General features: G+C 42.9%; 1 protein-coding gene and 1 non-coding gene across 4 annotated transcripts; one reads left to right on the top strand and one right to left on the bottom strand.

Moving 5' to 3' along the window:
* Positions 1-3,031: 3,031 nt before the first annotated feature.
* Positions 3,032-3,105, top strand: TRNAV-CAC. The gene has a single exon. It is a non-coding gene; the product is annotated as a tRNA-Val (tRNA).
* Positions 3,106-3,779: 674 nt separating this feature from the next.
* On the bottom strand, positions 3,780-8,064 carry LOC125545587. 3 transcript variants are annotated; one of them, XM_048709600.1, is made up of 3 exons: positions 7,485-8,064; positions 5,782-5,902; positions 3,780-5,691 (listed from the first exon to the last, which is right to left on the bottom strand). In XM_048709600.1, exon 3 carries the CDS (start codon positions 4,555-4,557, stop codon positions 3,952-3,954), a length of 606 nt encoding a protein of 201 aa, XP_048565557.1. In that variant the 5' UTR covers positions 4,558-5,691; positions 5,782-5,902; positions 7,485-8,064; the 3' UTR covers positions 3,780-3,951. The 3 variants fall into 3 exon arrangements, with proteins under 3 accessions (XP_048565557.1, XP_048565556.1, XP_048565555.1); XM_048709599.1 differs by having other exon boundaries at positions 3,780-5,702; positions 7,485-8,063; XM_048709598.1 differs by lacking the exons at positions 3,780-5,691; positions 5,782-5,902 and adding an exon at positions 6,187-7,386 and having other exon boundaries at positions 7,485-7,921.
* Between the last annotated feature and the right edge of the window lie 8,051 nt (positions 8,065-16,115).

The raw sequence follows: 16,115 nt of genomic DNA, 5'->3' as shown, positions 1-16,115 counted from the left end.
ATCTAGGCAACGGGCACCATGGTCCCTTATAACATTGATGTTATGTTGGAACGTGAATGTCGTTTTTTTTTGTGTTTGACCACTATATTGCGAAAGAAGAGGCATATTCATTGCACAAATTTAAATAGCTCCAAAGTCCATTTTTTATCTGTTATTTATGCAATGATGCAACTCATATGTTTCAGTTAGGTTTCTCACCACTCTAGTACTCCATCTTTTTTTCTACTTTGCATTTTAGTTTTGTCCTAAGTGAAACTTTACTTTTATAAGTTTGAAAGTTTATAAAAATAATATTAAAATTTATAATAACAAATATATATATATATAATGTGAATATATATTCGATGATGAATCTACTGGCATTGATTCCGTATTGTAAATGTTCATAAATTTTTACTATAAACTTGGCCAAACTTTATTACTCCCTCCATTTTTGTATATAAGGCCACTATCAAAATTACAATTTGCATCTATACAAGGTCACTAATATCAATTGAGGTAAAATTGATGAGGTTTGCTTCGTACTAGCAATCGAGGACATTAATACCGCTTGCATGCATGTGGGAGTGAGAAGATTGGTTTTCATGTACCACATTAATCAACCAATGATGAGTGAGAGGGTTGTCTTGTTTCGCGTTGAAGAGAAAAATACACATTAATTAACACGTCAAGCGAGAAGAAAAGACTAGCTTGCAACATTGGCTTAAGTAGGCATTAATTTCTATTTTGGTACCTGTAATATGAGTTTGTGGCCTTGTATACAAAAATAAAGGGAGTATATTGTAAAGTAGTACTACTCCATTCCATAATGTAAGATATTTTTTAACACTACACTAGTGTCAAAAGACGTCTTACATTATGGGATGGGGAAGCATAAATTAGGACAAAAAGCAAATATGCAGAGTAAATAAAATCTAGGGGGTATGTTAAATAATCCAGGGAAGCTATTGAGGTGTAAGCCTTTATAACACTGTAAAGAACTTATCTAACATTTTTAAGAAGTTGATTTCCACTACTAGCAATTCTCTTAGCATGTATACTGTCCACGTCATCAACCTACCACGTCAGCAGTTCCTCATCCTCATCCATGCACCCACTCATGAGACATGCATCCTTCCACCCTAGATGCAAGAAAATAATTAGGAAAAAAAATGTCTATCACTAGACTTCTATCCAGCCACGTCCGTATTTAGAGGGCTGGAAAATTAGAGAATTAATGCAGCATGCACACTATTGCCAGGAATAAATCTAGCCTTGATTGAAGACGAGATTTGCCTGCTCCCCGCGTGTGTGCCCATTCGTGCTTCCGCATACGTGGCTTGATTTGATTGAAATCAAATAAGACCCGGCCCCACTCCTTAAAATCAGGGAAGGGATTATTAGATTAGAAAAGAAAAAAAAGGAAAAGGACAGCCGTAGGATGAAGTGGGAGCACGGATGAGAGCATAGGGAGGGAGCAGGCAAGCTCGATCCGGAGCGATGAGGGGCACAACACAAATAACAATGCATGCCCGGGAAAGAAGGATCTGACTGTGCTATTCATGTGCATGTGGATCATGCTAGGGAGAGGAATCGAGAGAAAGAAGGCACATACTCCCTCCATTTCTTTTTAGCCTTGCATATAAGATTTGGTCAAAATCAAACTTTATCAACTTTGGCTAAGTTTATAGAAAAAAATATTAAGATTCACAATAAGAAATCAATATTGTCAGATGCATCATGAAATTAATTTTCATACCATATAGCTTTAGTGTTGTAGATGTTGATATTTTTCTCAACAAAGTTGGTCAAACTTTATAAAGTTTGACTTTGACCAAATCTTATATGCAGACTAAAAAAAAATGAAAAGAGTACAATAACTGCACGAGTTTTAAGGGATTAGGCTGTGTGTGCGCTATTTTTTTCCATAACTGAAGGAATATTATTGGCCATCTCCTGAACCGCCGTCTTATTACCCTATTAATCTTATCTAATCAACGAACCCCCGAAGGTTCATTCATCTCCCTGGACGAATAAAGCTCCAACTATTCCCTCATGAAAAGGAAACAACACCAATCGGTTCTTCCCATGTTTCGTCTATCTCTACCTCTTTCTCTTCGTATTGCACCACGGCCGGCCAAGCTTTCACAAGTCGATCGTCACCATCAGAGACCCAAGCACTACTGCCGGATCAGAGCCTCGTGATCCTTCCCTTTATCTTCACCTCTCCTGAAGCCCGGTGATCCCTGTCATCGTGTGAGCTATGATGGTCCAAGACTACGCCCAGGCGTCCACCTGACGAGCTATATTGTGCCTAACTGCAATCCCGCATCTCTCCGTCTCCCCCCTCTCACACATGTTAGTTTAGTATTTTGTACTATTATTGCTCTCGGTAGATTATTTTGTAGAATCACAAGTTCACAACATATATCATATAATTTTCAGGTAATTTGTTCATTTTCAGGTATTCCATTCTGAATTTTATGGTTCGTTCTGTTCTATTACTCGAGTGATACAATTGTGTGATTGACATTTTTGTTCTTCCCAAATTGTAGGGTTCTACTGTTGTCACAACAATCACCTGCATATACAAATGAAAGGAAATATGAAGTACTATTATTAACATACTTGCATTCTCTCTGAAATTTAGTTTAACTGTATGGTGCCTATAGCCCTACTACTGTACTACATGCTTACTAACAAATATTATCTTGAATCGTTATGAGAAAATTTTCATCCCAATATATGTTAGTTCTCTTAATGTTGGCAACGCATTCTTTTGGTTATGCAAATATGGAGATACTCTATAATATATTAATTTGTCGGACTTTTTATACCATTCAAATGTTCAAATAGACATATGTTTATATTTCCTTTCATAAGTTTCCCTATTTCTCACTTTATAAATCCTCCTATACAGTACTAAAAATTCCTGCAGCAATACGCGGGGTAAAATCTAGTCAACGTAATTATTTGGTTTAACCGTTTAAGCATGCAACAGGCGTGTATGTCAGTTGGTAATATAGCAGCACCTGGCTTAAAAAAACAACTTGTCTGGGTGGTGTAGTTGCTTATCACGTTAGTCTCACACACTAAAGGTGCCCAGTTCGAACCTGGGCTTAGACAACCTTTTTTTAACGTTTTTTAAAAAGCATATAGGAGTAGCTCGTTAATTTGGTTCGAGATTAATCCACTTAATCACATTTAATCTCCTAAATGCATGATTCATCTAAAAAAGAAGCCAACAAAATTATATTAATGGCATATGCAAGAATTAAAGAATTGACTTGCTCAAATTATTCATGTTATATACTCCTTTCGTCTAAAGCATATACTCTTGTAGAAAATCAATAATCATACTTAATCACATTTAATCTCCTAAATGCATGATTCATCTAAAAAAGAAGCCAACAAAATTATATTAATGGCATATGCAAGAATTAAAGAATTGACTTGCTCAAATTATTCATGTTATATACTCCTTTCGTCTAAAGCATATACTCTTGTAGAAAATCAATAATCATACTTAATCACATTTAATCTCCTAAATGCATGATTCATCTAAAAAAGAAGCCAACAAAATTATATTAATGGCATATGCAAGAATTAAAGAATTGACTTGCTCAAATTATTCATGTTATATACTCCTTTCGTCTAAAGCATATACTCTTGTAGAAAATCAATAATCATACTTGTATGTACAGTACTTGACCACTAGTTAATTAGTAACGACGTTAAAAAAGATGTGAATGGCACCATTATATTTTTCATTAACAATTGTATCACAGCATATATTTTGTCATGGTTTACTTGCATACATCTTTTATCGATTGCCAATATCACTAACTAGAAAAAAAATATGTTAACAATTTGTTCTTTCATACGTGTCGCGCCGACTCACGGCGTGCGGAGCGGCTGGTCGAGCCGCTGGCCTTCATCTTCTTCTTCATCGCCGTGCGGGCCGGTGGGTCATCATCCTCGGCAGAGTCGAGGTCGATCTACCAGGTACGACGGCCCGACTCTGGCGCCCTCACTAGCATTGTGCACCGCTTCTTCCTCCTCCGCCTTAGGCTCCCCGTCGATGACCGCCGGTGGCGCGATAGCCGTCTCCCAGTACATTGCGGCACGACGGTCATCAGGAGCCCAGTAGGTATTGTACTTGCACCACTTCTTCCTCTGTTTAGCATCGTCGGAGACGGACTGATTCATGGCCCGGCGAATGATGTCAACTGCCATCACGCCCTTCGTTGGGTCAGGAACCAACGTCTTCAGCTCTTCTGCAGTGGCCTTCATGAGCACTGCATTAGCTTCCTTCTGCATCTCAGGCATGGAGCCGAAGTTCGAGCACACCTCCATGGTGTTCTCGAACTGGGTCCGGTCACCAGCCGTCCACCCGAGGAAGAAGGCCCTCCAACCAATACCCCAAGGGAAGGGGTTGGCGTTGGAGCTGGAGCTAGAGCTCATGGCGATGGGGAGGAGGAAGGTTGTCAGTGAGAGAAGAGAGGGGGCGGGTAAGTAGTCGTGGGCAGGGTGAGTAAATATAGGAGGGATTGAGAGGAGGAGAAGAGTGACAGTCATGCCGTTTTAACTACATGCTCTTCAATTAGCCATGAACTCTGTGTTGTGCTTGACTCCATGAATTGTGTGCATATCGAGGAGAGCAATGAGATTGGCACGGAGGTGCTCCCGACCGTTGACAACAAGGACAAGCAGCCCCTTCACCCAATGTCCGACGAGATTGTGCTGCCGCCCCCCGCCGAGGAAGACCCATTACCTACTATTACATGGAATAGTCAGAATCTGCCAGTATCAAACCCTGAGCAGAATACAATCAGCATCAACCATACATACAGTGAACCGCCTAGTAATTAAGGGTGAGAAGCATTAGTATTTGCAAGGGACACAAATATTCCATCTCTTAAAACTGAAAAAGGAAAAGAAAGATGGAGCGAATACATCCGTTTATTATTTTGAGCTACAAGGAACTCAGAACAACCTTGGACCAAACACATCATAAGTTTAAGTCACAACATCAAATGTTACAGAGTAGTCTTTGCTATTGCACAGTTGTCTAGAGCTATCTAAGCCCCCGGACAAAATCCATTTTGTGCATGTGGTGCGGTAGCCTTGCACAATTTTATGAATGTATATTGAAATCCTATACGACAATAAACTCAATCACACATGTGAATATGAATCTAGGCAAGCTACTACGGTGATATGCTACGATACTGGCTAGATTTTTCCCGATGCCTGTAATTCCAAGAAATAAAATGACAGCCTACACATCCATACATCTATCTTTGTACACACCACCTAACACACGTTTCTTCTCTATCATTTTCAAGTGAATATTCAACAACATACATAGTAGTGTGGTTATATATATAGTGCTTCGATACAGTATGTGCCTGGAAATGTCAGGCCAAATTTAATGATGGTATAAGGTCTGGTGGTTGATGTCTGAATCAATTATCCAGGATTTCTCACAGTACAATTATTTAAAGTAGAATGAATGTTAGGGAGATGGTTCATTAGCCTTTTTCTGTTCCATTTGAGGCCAACACCACTAATACAACCAACTTATGGTCTCAAAAATTCAACATGAAGGATGTACAAACAACTAGGTCAGCCACAATATCACGAGATAGATGAAGTGCCATATAGCCCGTATGTTCCAAAATAAGTGATGCTTTAGACTTTCCCGTTTTTCTGCAATTGAACTGAACACAAAATCAGCAGGGATATACCTAATTTTGAATCAGGCCGCACAAGCAAATTAAATCGCCAAGCAAGGCATACCTGGATTCCTGGAGCAGGAGATTAATTAAAGACACCTCATGCTTCATAGGTGGATGGAAACCGACCAAAATTCTTTGTTGGTGGAGACAATGAACCTCTAGCTGCAATATCATCTTCAGATCTGTTCTGAAAGAGATGATCAGACTATATCTGTTCTAGAGAGAAACAAAGTATCAAGCTGAAGAGACCTACACAATTACCGGCCAAGTTGGTTTGTAAACTTATCATTTCTTTTCTGTAGCGACGAACTACTTTTGCTGTTTATATGCTGAAAATAAAAATATATTTGAATTCTGCCATCGACATTTAGTATGATTTGCATGTTTTTTAGTTCCTGAAACCTATCGATATCTCGGAGTTTTCTGGACAGACATGTAAAAATAAAGATAAACTGGTTCGACAAGATTGCCACGAAGTAATTTTTATTGATGCAAATCATAATATACATCCAGAAACTCGAAACAGACATAGTATCCATTGCGTACAGCTAAGCCAGCCAGCTAGTTCCTACATCCAGAACGCTACAGGAGAAAACCCGGTGATATGCTTGGACAACACATAGGAGTTGGTGGTGCGATTGATGGTTTGCAACTCTCCATTATGAGAGTACTTGAGGCCAAACTTGGTCATAAGGAGCATGCAACCATCACAATCACCTAAGGCGTCCTCATACTCGACTTCCTCGCGTACCACACACTCCACAAGGCAAAATCTGGCATTGCCCATGCATGTTAGAGTGGCATATGAGGCCGCTCGTTTCCTCTCCGGGACCTTGTGGAACAACTTCCCCTTGACAATCTTCCACTCCGGCTGCATGGTACTTGCGCGGCTGCGGGGGGCGACTTGGCAGGCGCAGATGTAGCCATCCTCGTGAAGGCCAACCCATCCGTCCAGCGTCTTGTCATAGTAGCCCTGGCCTTGGAAAGGCAAGGCCCATTCACCATGAAACCTCCACTCGCAGTAGCCGGTGTCGAAAGAGAAGGTCCGGCGCTTGAGATTGTACTTGTTGACCCCAGACATGAAGATGGTGCGTCCATCAGGGTGCACGGCGTAGGAGGTGATCCATTCATCCTCCTCGAACGGGGGTGGTGAGGGCACACTTGTCCATGACCAGCTCATGGTATGAGGATTTGGAGATTCCCAAGACATCACCTCAAAGGAGTGCTGCTGATTCCTATGGTGAAAACTCAGCGCATACAGCATATCCGCAGTGGCCACGGAGGTGTGGAAGTCACCTACCAGTGGACCGGGGAGTGGAGGGCCGACGGCGAGTCCTGTTCTTTTCGTATCATAGAAAAGTGTGGGAGCCTGGCCACAGCGTGGGTTGGTGACGATGACGATGTTGCTGCCCAGGACCGCAAAGCGCATTGGAAAACCAGGCGCCGGCGACACCAACCGGAGGACCGGTGGCTAGCCAAGGTCCGCGTCATCGTCGTCGGCCTCAATCTTGTGAATGCTGAACCCATCTTTCCAGTCATCCAGTACCAGATAGAGGTGCTTCTGATCAGAACGTCGTGACCTTTTGCGGGCGCAGTTTGCGTGTTTCTCCTCTCCCTGGAGCCGCTTAGACATCCTGGTTTTTTTTCGATCTGCTGCTCCCTCTGTCTGCAAGCAGTATATATAGAGCCCTAAAGACTGGATCTTTTGTTGTGCTTGGGGCTTGAGCCCCAATTGTAGTCGAATTCGGAGGCAAGATTGCGTACCTGACCCGGATTCCGTGTCGGACGCGGTCGAATCAGATCTACCTGACCTTGAATAGGAGCCGGACGCGGCCGAATCAGATCCAGATGGTCGCCGGGCGCCGCCACCACCACCGCAGGTACCTCCCTTCCTCCCTCTGCCGGTCGGTTCATACCGTCGCCTCACTTGGTCGGGCGAGATCGAGCCACGGCGAGCTCGGGTACGGTTAGGCGGGGAGGATCCGGCCATGACTGGCCACGGCGAGGTCGGGGACGGCTAATATGTTACCGCGGTTTTGCGTGAGGCGTTGGGGACGATTGTGGCGGCCGTCAGGCACGGCGGATGAGAGACAGAGAAGAGAATCTAGGGTATGTTATAAGTTTATTTACAAACCAATTTCTTGGCGGGCCCGTCGGATTTGGAGACTGTTTGCTTCGATCCCGGCCCGCCGGTAAGGAAGCCTCTCTTAGGCCATCTTGGGCTCAGTTTGTCACTGCATGCTGGTCCACTTTGACGGGTGCGTCATGCTCGCTGCGTTTCTCTCGCTGTTCGGTCCTTGCAAAATTTTATTGTTATGGATGTACTCCCTCTGTTCTTTTATATGAGGTGTATTTGTTTTTTCAAAAGTCAAACAAGTGCATGTTCGACCGAGTTTTGAGAAAATATATTAACATCCACAATATGAAATTTATATCATTTTAGCCATCATAAAAAGTAGTTTTATTATTTATCTATTAGGTATTGCAGATATTTCTATTCTATTCTACAATCTCGGTCAAACTTTCAAATGGTTGACTCGCACGAAAGTTAATACACCTTATATTCTAAAACGGAGGGTGTAGTACTTGCTAGAGTTTGAATTACTGGGCACTACATCCGTTCCTAAATATAAGACCTTTTGGATGATTTAGCAGTTTGACTTTAACTGCCGAAACGTCTTATATCTAGGACATCGATAAGCAACGAACGCCAGATTTCTAGCCTCCTTGGACCGAACGTTTCGTTCGACTGGGGGGCGACCGTCCTCACAGTGCCCTACATGCCTTTTTACTGTGAATTAAATAAAACTAGAAATAAAGCACAATGTTTGCAGTCAAAAAAAAATGAAGCACGGTATTTTTATTATGACTAATAAGAGTACATTTGCCATGATCGAAAATGAAAATTCTGCCATGGTCTAAAAGTACGAATTTTTTAGGGTCCAAAAAATTAACTTTGTCATTGGTCAACAAAGTAAAATTTGAACAATAACTTTACCATGCTTCAAAAAATGAATATACCATGGTGCAAACAAATAAAGTAGAATTGCCATAGTGATTCTCACATGGGAAATTTCTTCCCATGGCAAAAAGTATATCCGGAAAATTGCCAAGGCAAAAATTACCGTGTAAAAAGCTAGAATAAACAGTGCAAAAAAATATGAGCTAAAATTTTTCCATGGCATCTGGACATTAAAATTTGCCATGGTATTTTAAGTAAAATTGCCATGCTTGTATAAAGAAATTTGCCGTGCATGTAAGGATAACACAAATCATTACCAGAAAATGTAAAATGGTTGATGTATATTAAAAATATATGAAATAAATTTTCCGTGGACACAGTTTAGAAAAATTGACATGGTCCATGCACTAAAATATGCCATGACGCATAAGATAAATTTGCCATCGTCCCATAGAAAATAGACAATTGTACCATGTTCAGGACGATAAAAAGTTGACATGGCCAATTACTGTATTTGCCATGATCCGTTAAATTAAATCTTCCATAGCAAATTTTCGACATGTATGTTAAACGCAAATGTGCCATGGCAAGAAAATGTAAATTTGCCATCTCAATAATAGTTAAATTTTGCCATGGCGATTCAGGTAAATTTGCCATGTCAATAAAGGTAAATCTGCCATGGTAAAATAGAAAATTAAAATTTGCCATGCCAATAAACTAAAAAAAATGCCATCGATGGCAAATGTACATATCATGAAAAAATGCATTTTTTGGAGTACTAGTCACAAAGCAAGTTTATGAAATTTGTTCACTGCATGGCAAGTTTCATATCTGGTCACATGGCAAATTCATAAAAGAAACATTTTGTTTTCCCAAAAAAGCGTGACAAAAGTGTATAAATCTTTGAAAAGTCCACATGGCAAGACTATGAAAATTTTTAGACCTATCACATGGGCAAATTTATGTACTCCTGGACATGCAAAATTTATGCACATTTGGAGGCACAGAGGCAGTGGCGCATCGACCTCCTCGGCAGGCCCAGCGATCCGTCCACCATGGATCCCGACAAACGCCATCATGCAGCACCGGCCACTACCAAATCCGCAGGCCAGGCCACCAATGCCATGGTCCGGCAACGCCAGGATCTTGTCGAGATCGAGCCCAAGGGACGTGGTCATGCCTACGTTCTCCGGGAGAGCCCAGTCTCCTAGTGCCATGCGTAGGCGGGGAGAGAGATGGGAGGGAGGTCAGGGAGGAGATGAGAAGGAGGATGAGGAGGAATTAGAGGCAAGTGGAGGGCGGGGCAGCTCACCGGCGGCTTGCCTCGTGGCCAGCTACCGAAGGAGGCGGCTGGAGATGGCAGAGGAGTGGGCGTGTGCTACTTGTGAGTTGCTTTGGGATTTCCCCCAAAAAGGAAAGGAGATGTAGAGTAGAGATAAGTATTTCCCTCGGTGAGAACCAAGATTTATCGAACCAATAGGAAAATCACACAAAGCCTCATGAACAACACCTGCACACACGAAAATAAATACTTGCACCCAACACGGGCAAGAGGGTTGTCAATCTCCTTGAACTCGTTACTTGCAAGGATTAAATCTTGTAGTGGTAGATACACAAATTGCAAAATAAAAAAAAAGTAATAAATTGCAGTAAGGTATTTTTGGATTTTATAATATGATTAAAGTGGACCCGAAGGCCATAGTTTTCACTAGAGGCTTCTCTCTCGAACACATAGGATACAATGGCTAAACAAATTACTGTTGGGCAATTGATAGAAAAGCGCATAGTTATGACGTATTCCTACCAATGATCATGTATATACGCATCATGTACGAGACAAGAAGACCGACTCCTGCCTGCATCTACTACTATTACTCCACCAATCAACCGTTATCCATCATGCATCTATGGTATTAAGTTCATGACAAACAGTGATGCCTTAAGCAAGATGACATGATGTAGACAAAGTAAACCCAATCAATATGAATAAACCCCGCCGTTTTATACTTAGTAGCAACAATGCAATATACGTGTCTCGCTACCCTTTCTCGAAGGAAATATGCCCTGGAGGCAATAATAAAGTTGCTATTTTATATTTCCTTATTCATGATAAATGTTTATTATTCATGCTAGAATTGTATTGATCGGAAACCTTAATACTCCCTCCGTCCGAAAATACTTGTCATCAAAATGAACAAAAAGGGATGTATCTAGACGTATTTTAGTTTTAGATACATCCCTTTTTATCCATTTTGATGACAAGTATTTTCGGACGAAGGGAGTACATGTGTCAGTACATAGACAAACACTATGTCCCTAGTGAGCCTCTACTTGACTAGCTCGTTGATCAAAGATGGTTAAGGTTCGCTAACCATGGAAATGAGTTGTCATTTGATAATGGGATCACATCATTAGGAGAATGATGTGATGGACATGAACCATTCGTTAGCTTAGCATAATGATTGTTCAGTTTTATTGCTATTGCTTTCTTCATGTCAAATACATATTCCTTCGACTATGAGATTATCCAACTCCCGGATACCGGAGGAATTCCTTGTGTGCTATCAAACGTTACAACGTATCTGGGTGATTATAAAGATACTCTACAGGTATCTCCGAAGGTGTTTGTTGAGTTGGCATAGATCGAAATTAGGATTTGTCACTCCGAGTGTCGGAGAGGTATCTCTGGGCCCTCTCAGTAATGAAGGAAATATGCCCTAGAGGCAATAATAAAGTTGTTATTTATATTTCCTTATATCATGATAAATGTTTATTATTCATGCTAGAATTGTATTAACCGGAAACTTAGTACATGTGTGAATACATGGACAAACAGAGTGTCACTAGTATGCCTCTACTTGACTAACTCGTTAATCAAAGATGGTTAAGTTTCCTAGCCATAGACATGAGTTGTCATTTGATGAACGGGATCACATCATTAGAGAACGATGTGATTGACTTAACCCATCTGTTAGCTTAACACTATGATCGTTTAGTTTATTGCTATTGCTTTCTCCGTAACTTATACATGTTCCTATGACTATGAGATTACGCAACTCCCGAATACCGAGGAACACTTAGTGTGCTATCAAACGTCACAACGTAACTGGGTGATTATAAAGATGCTCTACAGGTGTCTCCGACGGTGTTTGTTGAGTTGGCATAGATCGAGATTGGGATTTGTCACTCCGATTGTCGTAGAGGTATCTCTGGGCCCTCTCGGTAATGCACATCACTATAAGCCTTGCAAGCAATGTGACTAATGAGTTAGTTACGGGATGTTGCATTACGGAACGAGTAAAGAGACTTGTCGGTAATGAGATTGAACTAGGTATGATGATACCGACGATCGAATCTCGGGCAAGTAACATACCAATGACAAAGGTGTGACGCCCCAAGACTGGAGCTTCAGATGCCTTCCAGGGTTTCCGAGATTCGTTGTGTGATTTGTTTTTGCTTGTTGCATTCATCATTGCATCATGTGCATTGCATCATGTCATCATGTCTTTAATCTTTCCAACTCAACTAAATAAACCGTATGGATCTTCGATCCATTTAAACTGAAGGAACTCACATGGTGGTTTCTCTTTATAACATACCCTCCCGATATTTAGGGAGATATTATAAAATATTCCATTGTTTTGGAATCACCCATGAACCCACTTGCATATTAAATCCCTTGCCTTTTTTTCTTCTACAAGTTTCGACTCTCTAGCATTGCCAATAATTCTTTTACCATTTTTCGGAACTCTACCAAAATTCTCAACATTTTTGGATACTCCTAAAACCCCGTCCTAGTTCAAACCCATTTGAATTAAATTCAAATGAGTTTGAATTCTTATCGTTCGATCTGGCCTTTCTAATTTTCTCGGACCGAGCATATTTTTGTGAGTCCAAGAAAATTAACCACATGCCCAAATTCTTCCTCTAACCTTCTCTTCTCTCTTTTCCTTTCTCTTATTTCTTTGTTATTGTAAAGAGAAGGAAATAGGAGGGAGGGAGAGAGAGAGCCCAGACATGCCATTTGGGCCTCCTGCGGCCCATTTGGTCCAAGGTTTCCCGCAGCTCCAGCAGGCCTCTGGCCACTTCCCTCTCCCTGGGCCGGCCTCCAAGGCCCAGTCTCTCCCCTGATCTAACCTAGGCCCAGCCGCTACCTAATCCATCTCCCTCGATCCCTTCCCTCGTCTCCCTCCTCATGCCGCCAGGAGAAGCCACGCCCGAACCCCATCCCATCGATCCCTCCTCCCTCTCGATCCCACCACAACGCTGTTGGGGAACGTAGCATAAATTCAAAATTTTCCTACGTGTCACCAAGATCTATCTATGGAGTCATCTAGCAACGAGGGAGGAGTGGATCTACATACCCTTGTAGATCGCGCGCGGAAGCATTCAAGAGAACGGGGTTGATGGACTCGTACTCGTCGTGATCCAAATCACCGATGATCCTAGCGCCGAACGGACGGCACCTCCGCGTTCAACACACGTACGGAGCAGCGACGTCTCCTCCTTCTTGATCCAGCAAGGGGGAAGGAGAGGTTGAGGAAGATGGCTCCAACAGCAGCACGACGGCGTGGTGGTGATGGAGCTGCAGTACTCCGGCAGGGCTTCGCTAAGCTCTATGGAGGAGGAGGAGGTGTTGGAGAGGGAGAGGGAGGCACCAAGGCGCGTGGTGAGAGGGCCTCCTTCCCTCACTATATATAGGGAGGCCAAGGGGGGGGCGCCGGCCCTAGGAGATCCAATCTCCTAGGGGGCCGGCGGCCAAGGGAGGAGTCCCTCCCCCCCAAGGCACCTAGGGGTGCCTTCTGAAGGAAATATGCCCTAGAGGCAATAATAAAGTTATTATTTATTTCCTTATAATCATGATAAATGTTTATTATTCATGCTAGAATTGTATTAACCGGAAACATAATACATGTGTGAATACATAGACAAACAAAGTGTCACTAGTATGCCTCTACTTGACTAGCTCGTTAATCAAAGATGGTTATGTTTCCTAACCATGAACAATGAGTTGTTATTTGATTAACGAGGTCACATCATTAGTTGAATGATCTGATTGACATGACCCATTCCATTAGCTTAGCACACGATCGTTTAGTATGTTGCTATTGCTTTCTTCATGACTTATACATGTTCCTATGACTATGAGATTATGCAACTCCCGTTTGCCGGAGGAACACTTTGGGTGCTACCAAACGTCACAACGTAACTGGGTGATTATAAAGGAGCATTACAGGTGTCTCCGAAGGTAGATGTTGGGTTGGCGTATATCGAGATTAGGATTTGTCACTCCGATTGTCGGAGAGGTATCTCTGGGCCCTCTCGGTAATACACATCACATAAGCCTTGCAAGCATTAAAACTAATATGTTAGTTGTGAGATGATGTATTACGGAACGAGTAAAGAGACTTGCCGATAACGAGATTGAACTAGGTATTGGATACCGACGATCGAATCTCGGGCAAGTAACATACCGATGACAAAGGGAACAACGTATGTTGTTATGCGGTCTGACCGATAAAGATCTTCGTAGAATATGTAGGAGCCAATATGGGCATCCAGGTCCCGCTATTGGTTATTTACCGGAGACGTGTCTCGGTCATGTCTACATTGTTCTCGAACCCGTAGGGTCCGCACGCTTAAGGTTACGATGACAGTTACATTATGAGTTTATGCATTTTGATGTACCGAAGGTTGTTCGGAGTCCCGGATGTGATCACGGACATGACGAGGAGTCTCGAAATGGTCGAGACGTAAAGATTGATATATTGGAAACCTATGTTTGGACATCGGAAGTGTTCCGGGTGAAATCGGGATTTTACGGGTTACCGGGAGGTTACCGGAACCCCCCGGGAGCCATATGGGCCTACATGGGCCTTAGTGGAAAGGTGAAAGGGCTGCCCACAAGGGCTGCGCGCCTCCCCCCTTCCCCTAGTCCTATTAGGACTAGGAGAGGTGGCCGGCCACCCCTCTCCCTCTTTCCCCCTCGGGGAATCCTAGTTGGAATAGGATTGGAGGGGAGTCCTACTCCCGGAAGGAGTAGGACTCCTCCTGCGCCTCCCTCCTTGGCCGGCCAGCCTCCCCCCTCTACTCCTTTATATACGGAGGCAGGGAACACCTCTAGACACACAAGTTGATCCACGTGATCTATTCCTTAGCCGTGTGCGGTGCCCCCTGCCACCATATACCTCGATAATACTGTAGCGGAGTTTAGGCGAAGCCCTGCTGCTGTAGAACATCAAGATTGTCACCACGCCGTCGTGCTGACGGAACTCTTCCCCGACACTTTGCTGGATCGGAGTCCGGGGATTGTCATCGAGCTGAACGTGTGCTCGAACTCGGAGGTGTCGTAGTTTCGGTGCTTGATCGGTTGGATCGTGAAGACGTACGACTACTTCCTCTACGTCGTGTCATCGCTTCCGCAGTCGATCTGCGTTGGGTACGTAGACAACACTCTTCCCCTCGTTGCTATGCATCACATGATCTTGCGTGTGCGTAGGAAATTTTTTGAAATTACTACGAAACCCAACAGTGGCATCCGAGCCTAGGTTATTTATGTTGATGTTATATGCACGAGTAGAACACAAGTGAGTTGTGGACGATACAAGTCATACTGCCTACCAGCATGTCATACTTCGGTTCGGCGGTATTGTTGGACGAGACGACCCGGACCGACCTTACGCGTACGCTTACGCGAGACCGGTTCCCTCGACGTGCTTTGCACATAGATGGCTTGCGGGCGACTGTCTCTCCAACTTTAGTTGAACCGAGTGTGGCTACGCCCAGTCCTTGCGAAGGTTAAAACGGAGTCTATTTGACAAACTATCGTTGTGGTTTTGATGCGTAGGTGAGATTGGTTCTTACTTAAGCCCGTAGCAGCCACGTAAAACATGCAACAACAAAGTAGAGGACGTCTAACTTGTTTTTGCAGGGCATGTTGTGATGTGATATGGTCAAGGCATGATGCTGAATTTTATTGTATGAGATGATCATGTTTTGTAACCGATTTATCGGCAACTGGCAGGAGCCATATGGTTGTCGCTTTATTATATGCAATGCAATCGCGATGTAATGCTTTACCTTATTACTAAACGGTAGTGATAGTCGTGGAAGCATAAGATTGGCGAGACGACAACGATGCTACGATGGAGATCAAGGTGTCGCGCCGGTGACGATGGTGATCATGACGGTGCTTCGGAGATGGACATCACAGGCACAAGATGATGATGGCCATATCATATCACTTATATTGATTGCATGTGATGTTTATCTTTTATGCATCTTATCTTGCTTTGATTGACGGTAGCATTATAAGATGATCTCTCACTAAATTATCAAGAAGTGTTCTCCCTGAGTATGCACCGTTGCGAAAGTTCTTTGTGCTGAGACACCACGTGATGATCGGGTGTGATAGGCTCTACGTTCAAATACAA

This window comes from Triticum urartu, chromosome 3 (assembly GCF_003073215.2).
Source record: "Triticum urartu cultivar G1812 chromosome 3, Tu2.1, whole genome shotgun sequence".
NCBI classification, from domain to species: domain Eukaryota; kingdom Viridiplantae; phylum Streptophyta; class Magnoliopsida; order Poales; family Poaceae; genus Triticum; species Triticum urartu.
The sequence above is the reverse complement of the archived record's forward strand: the minus strand, read 5'-3'. Positions and strand labels throughout refer to the sequence as shown.

Excerpts from the sequence above, each read along its gene's own strand:
- LOC125545587 (XM_048709598.1), bottom strand. The coding sequence starts at position 7,149 with ATGCGCTTTGCGGTCCTGGGCAGCAACATCGTCATCGTCACCAACCCA.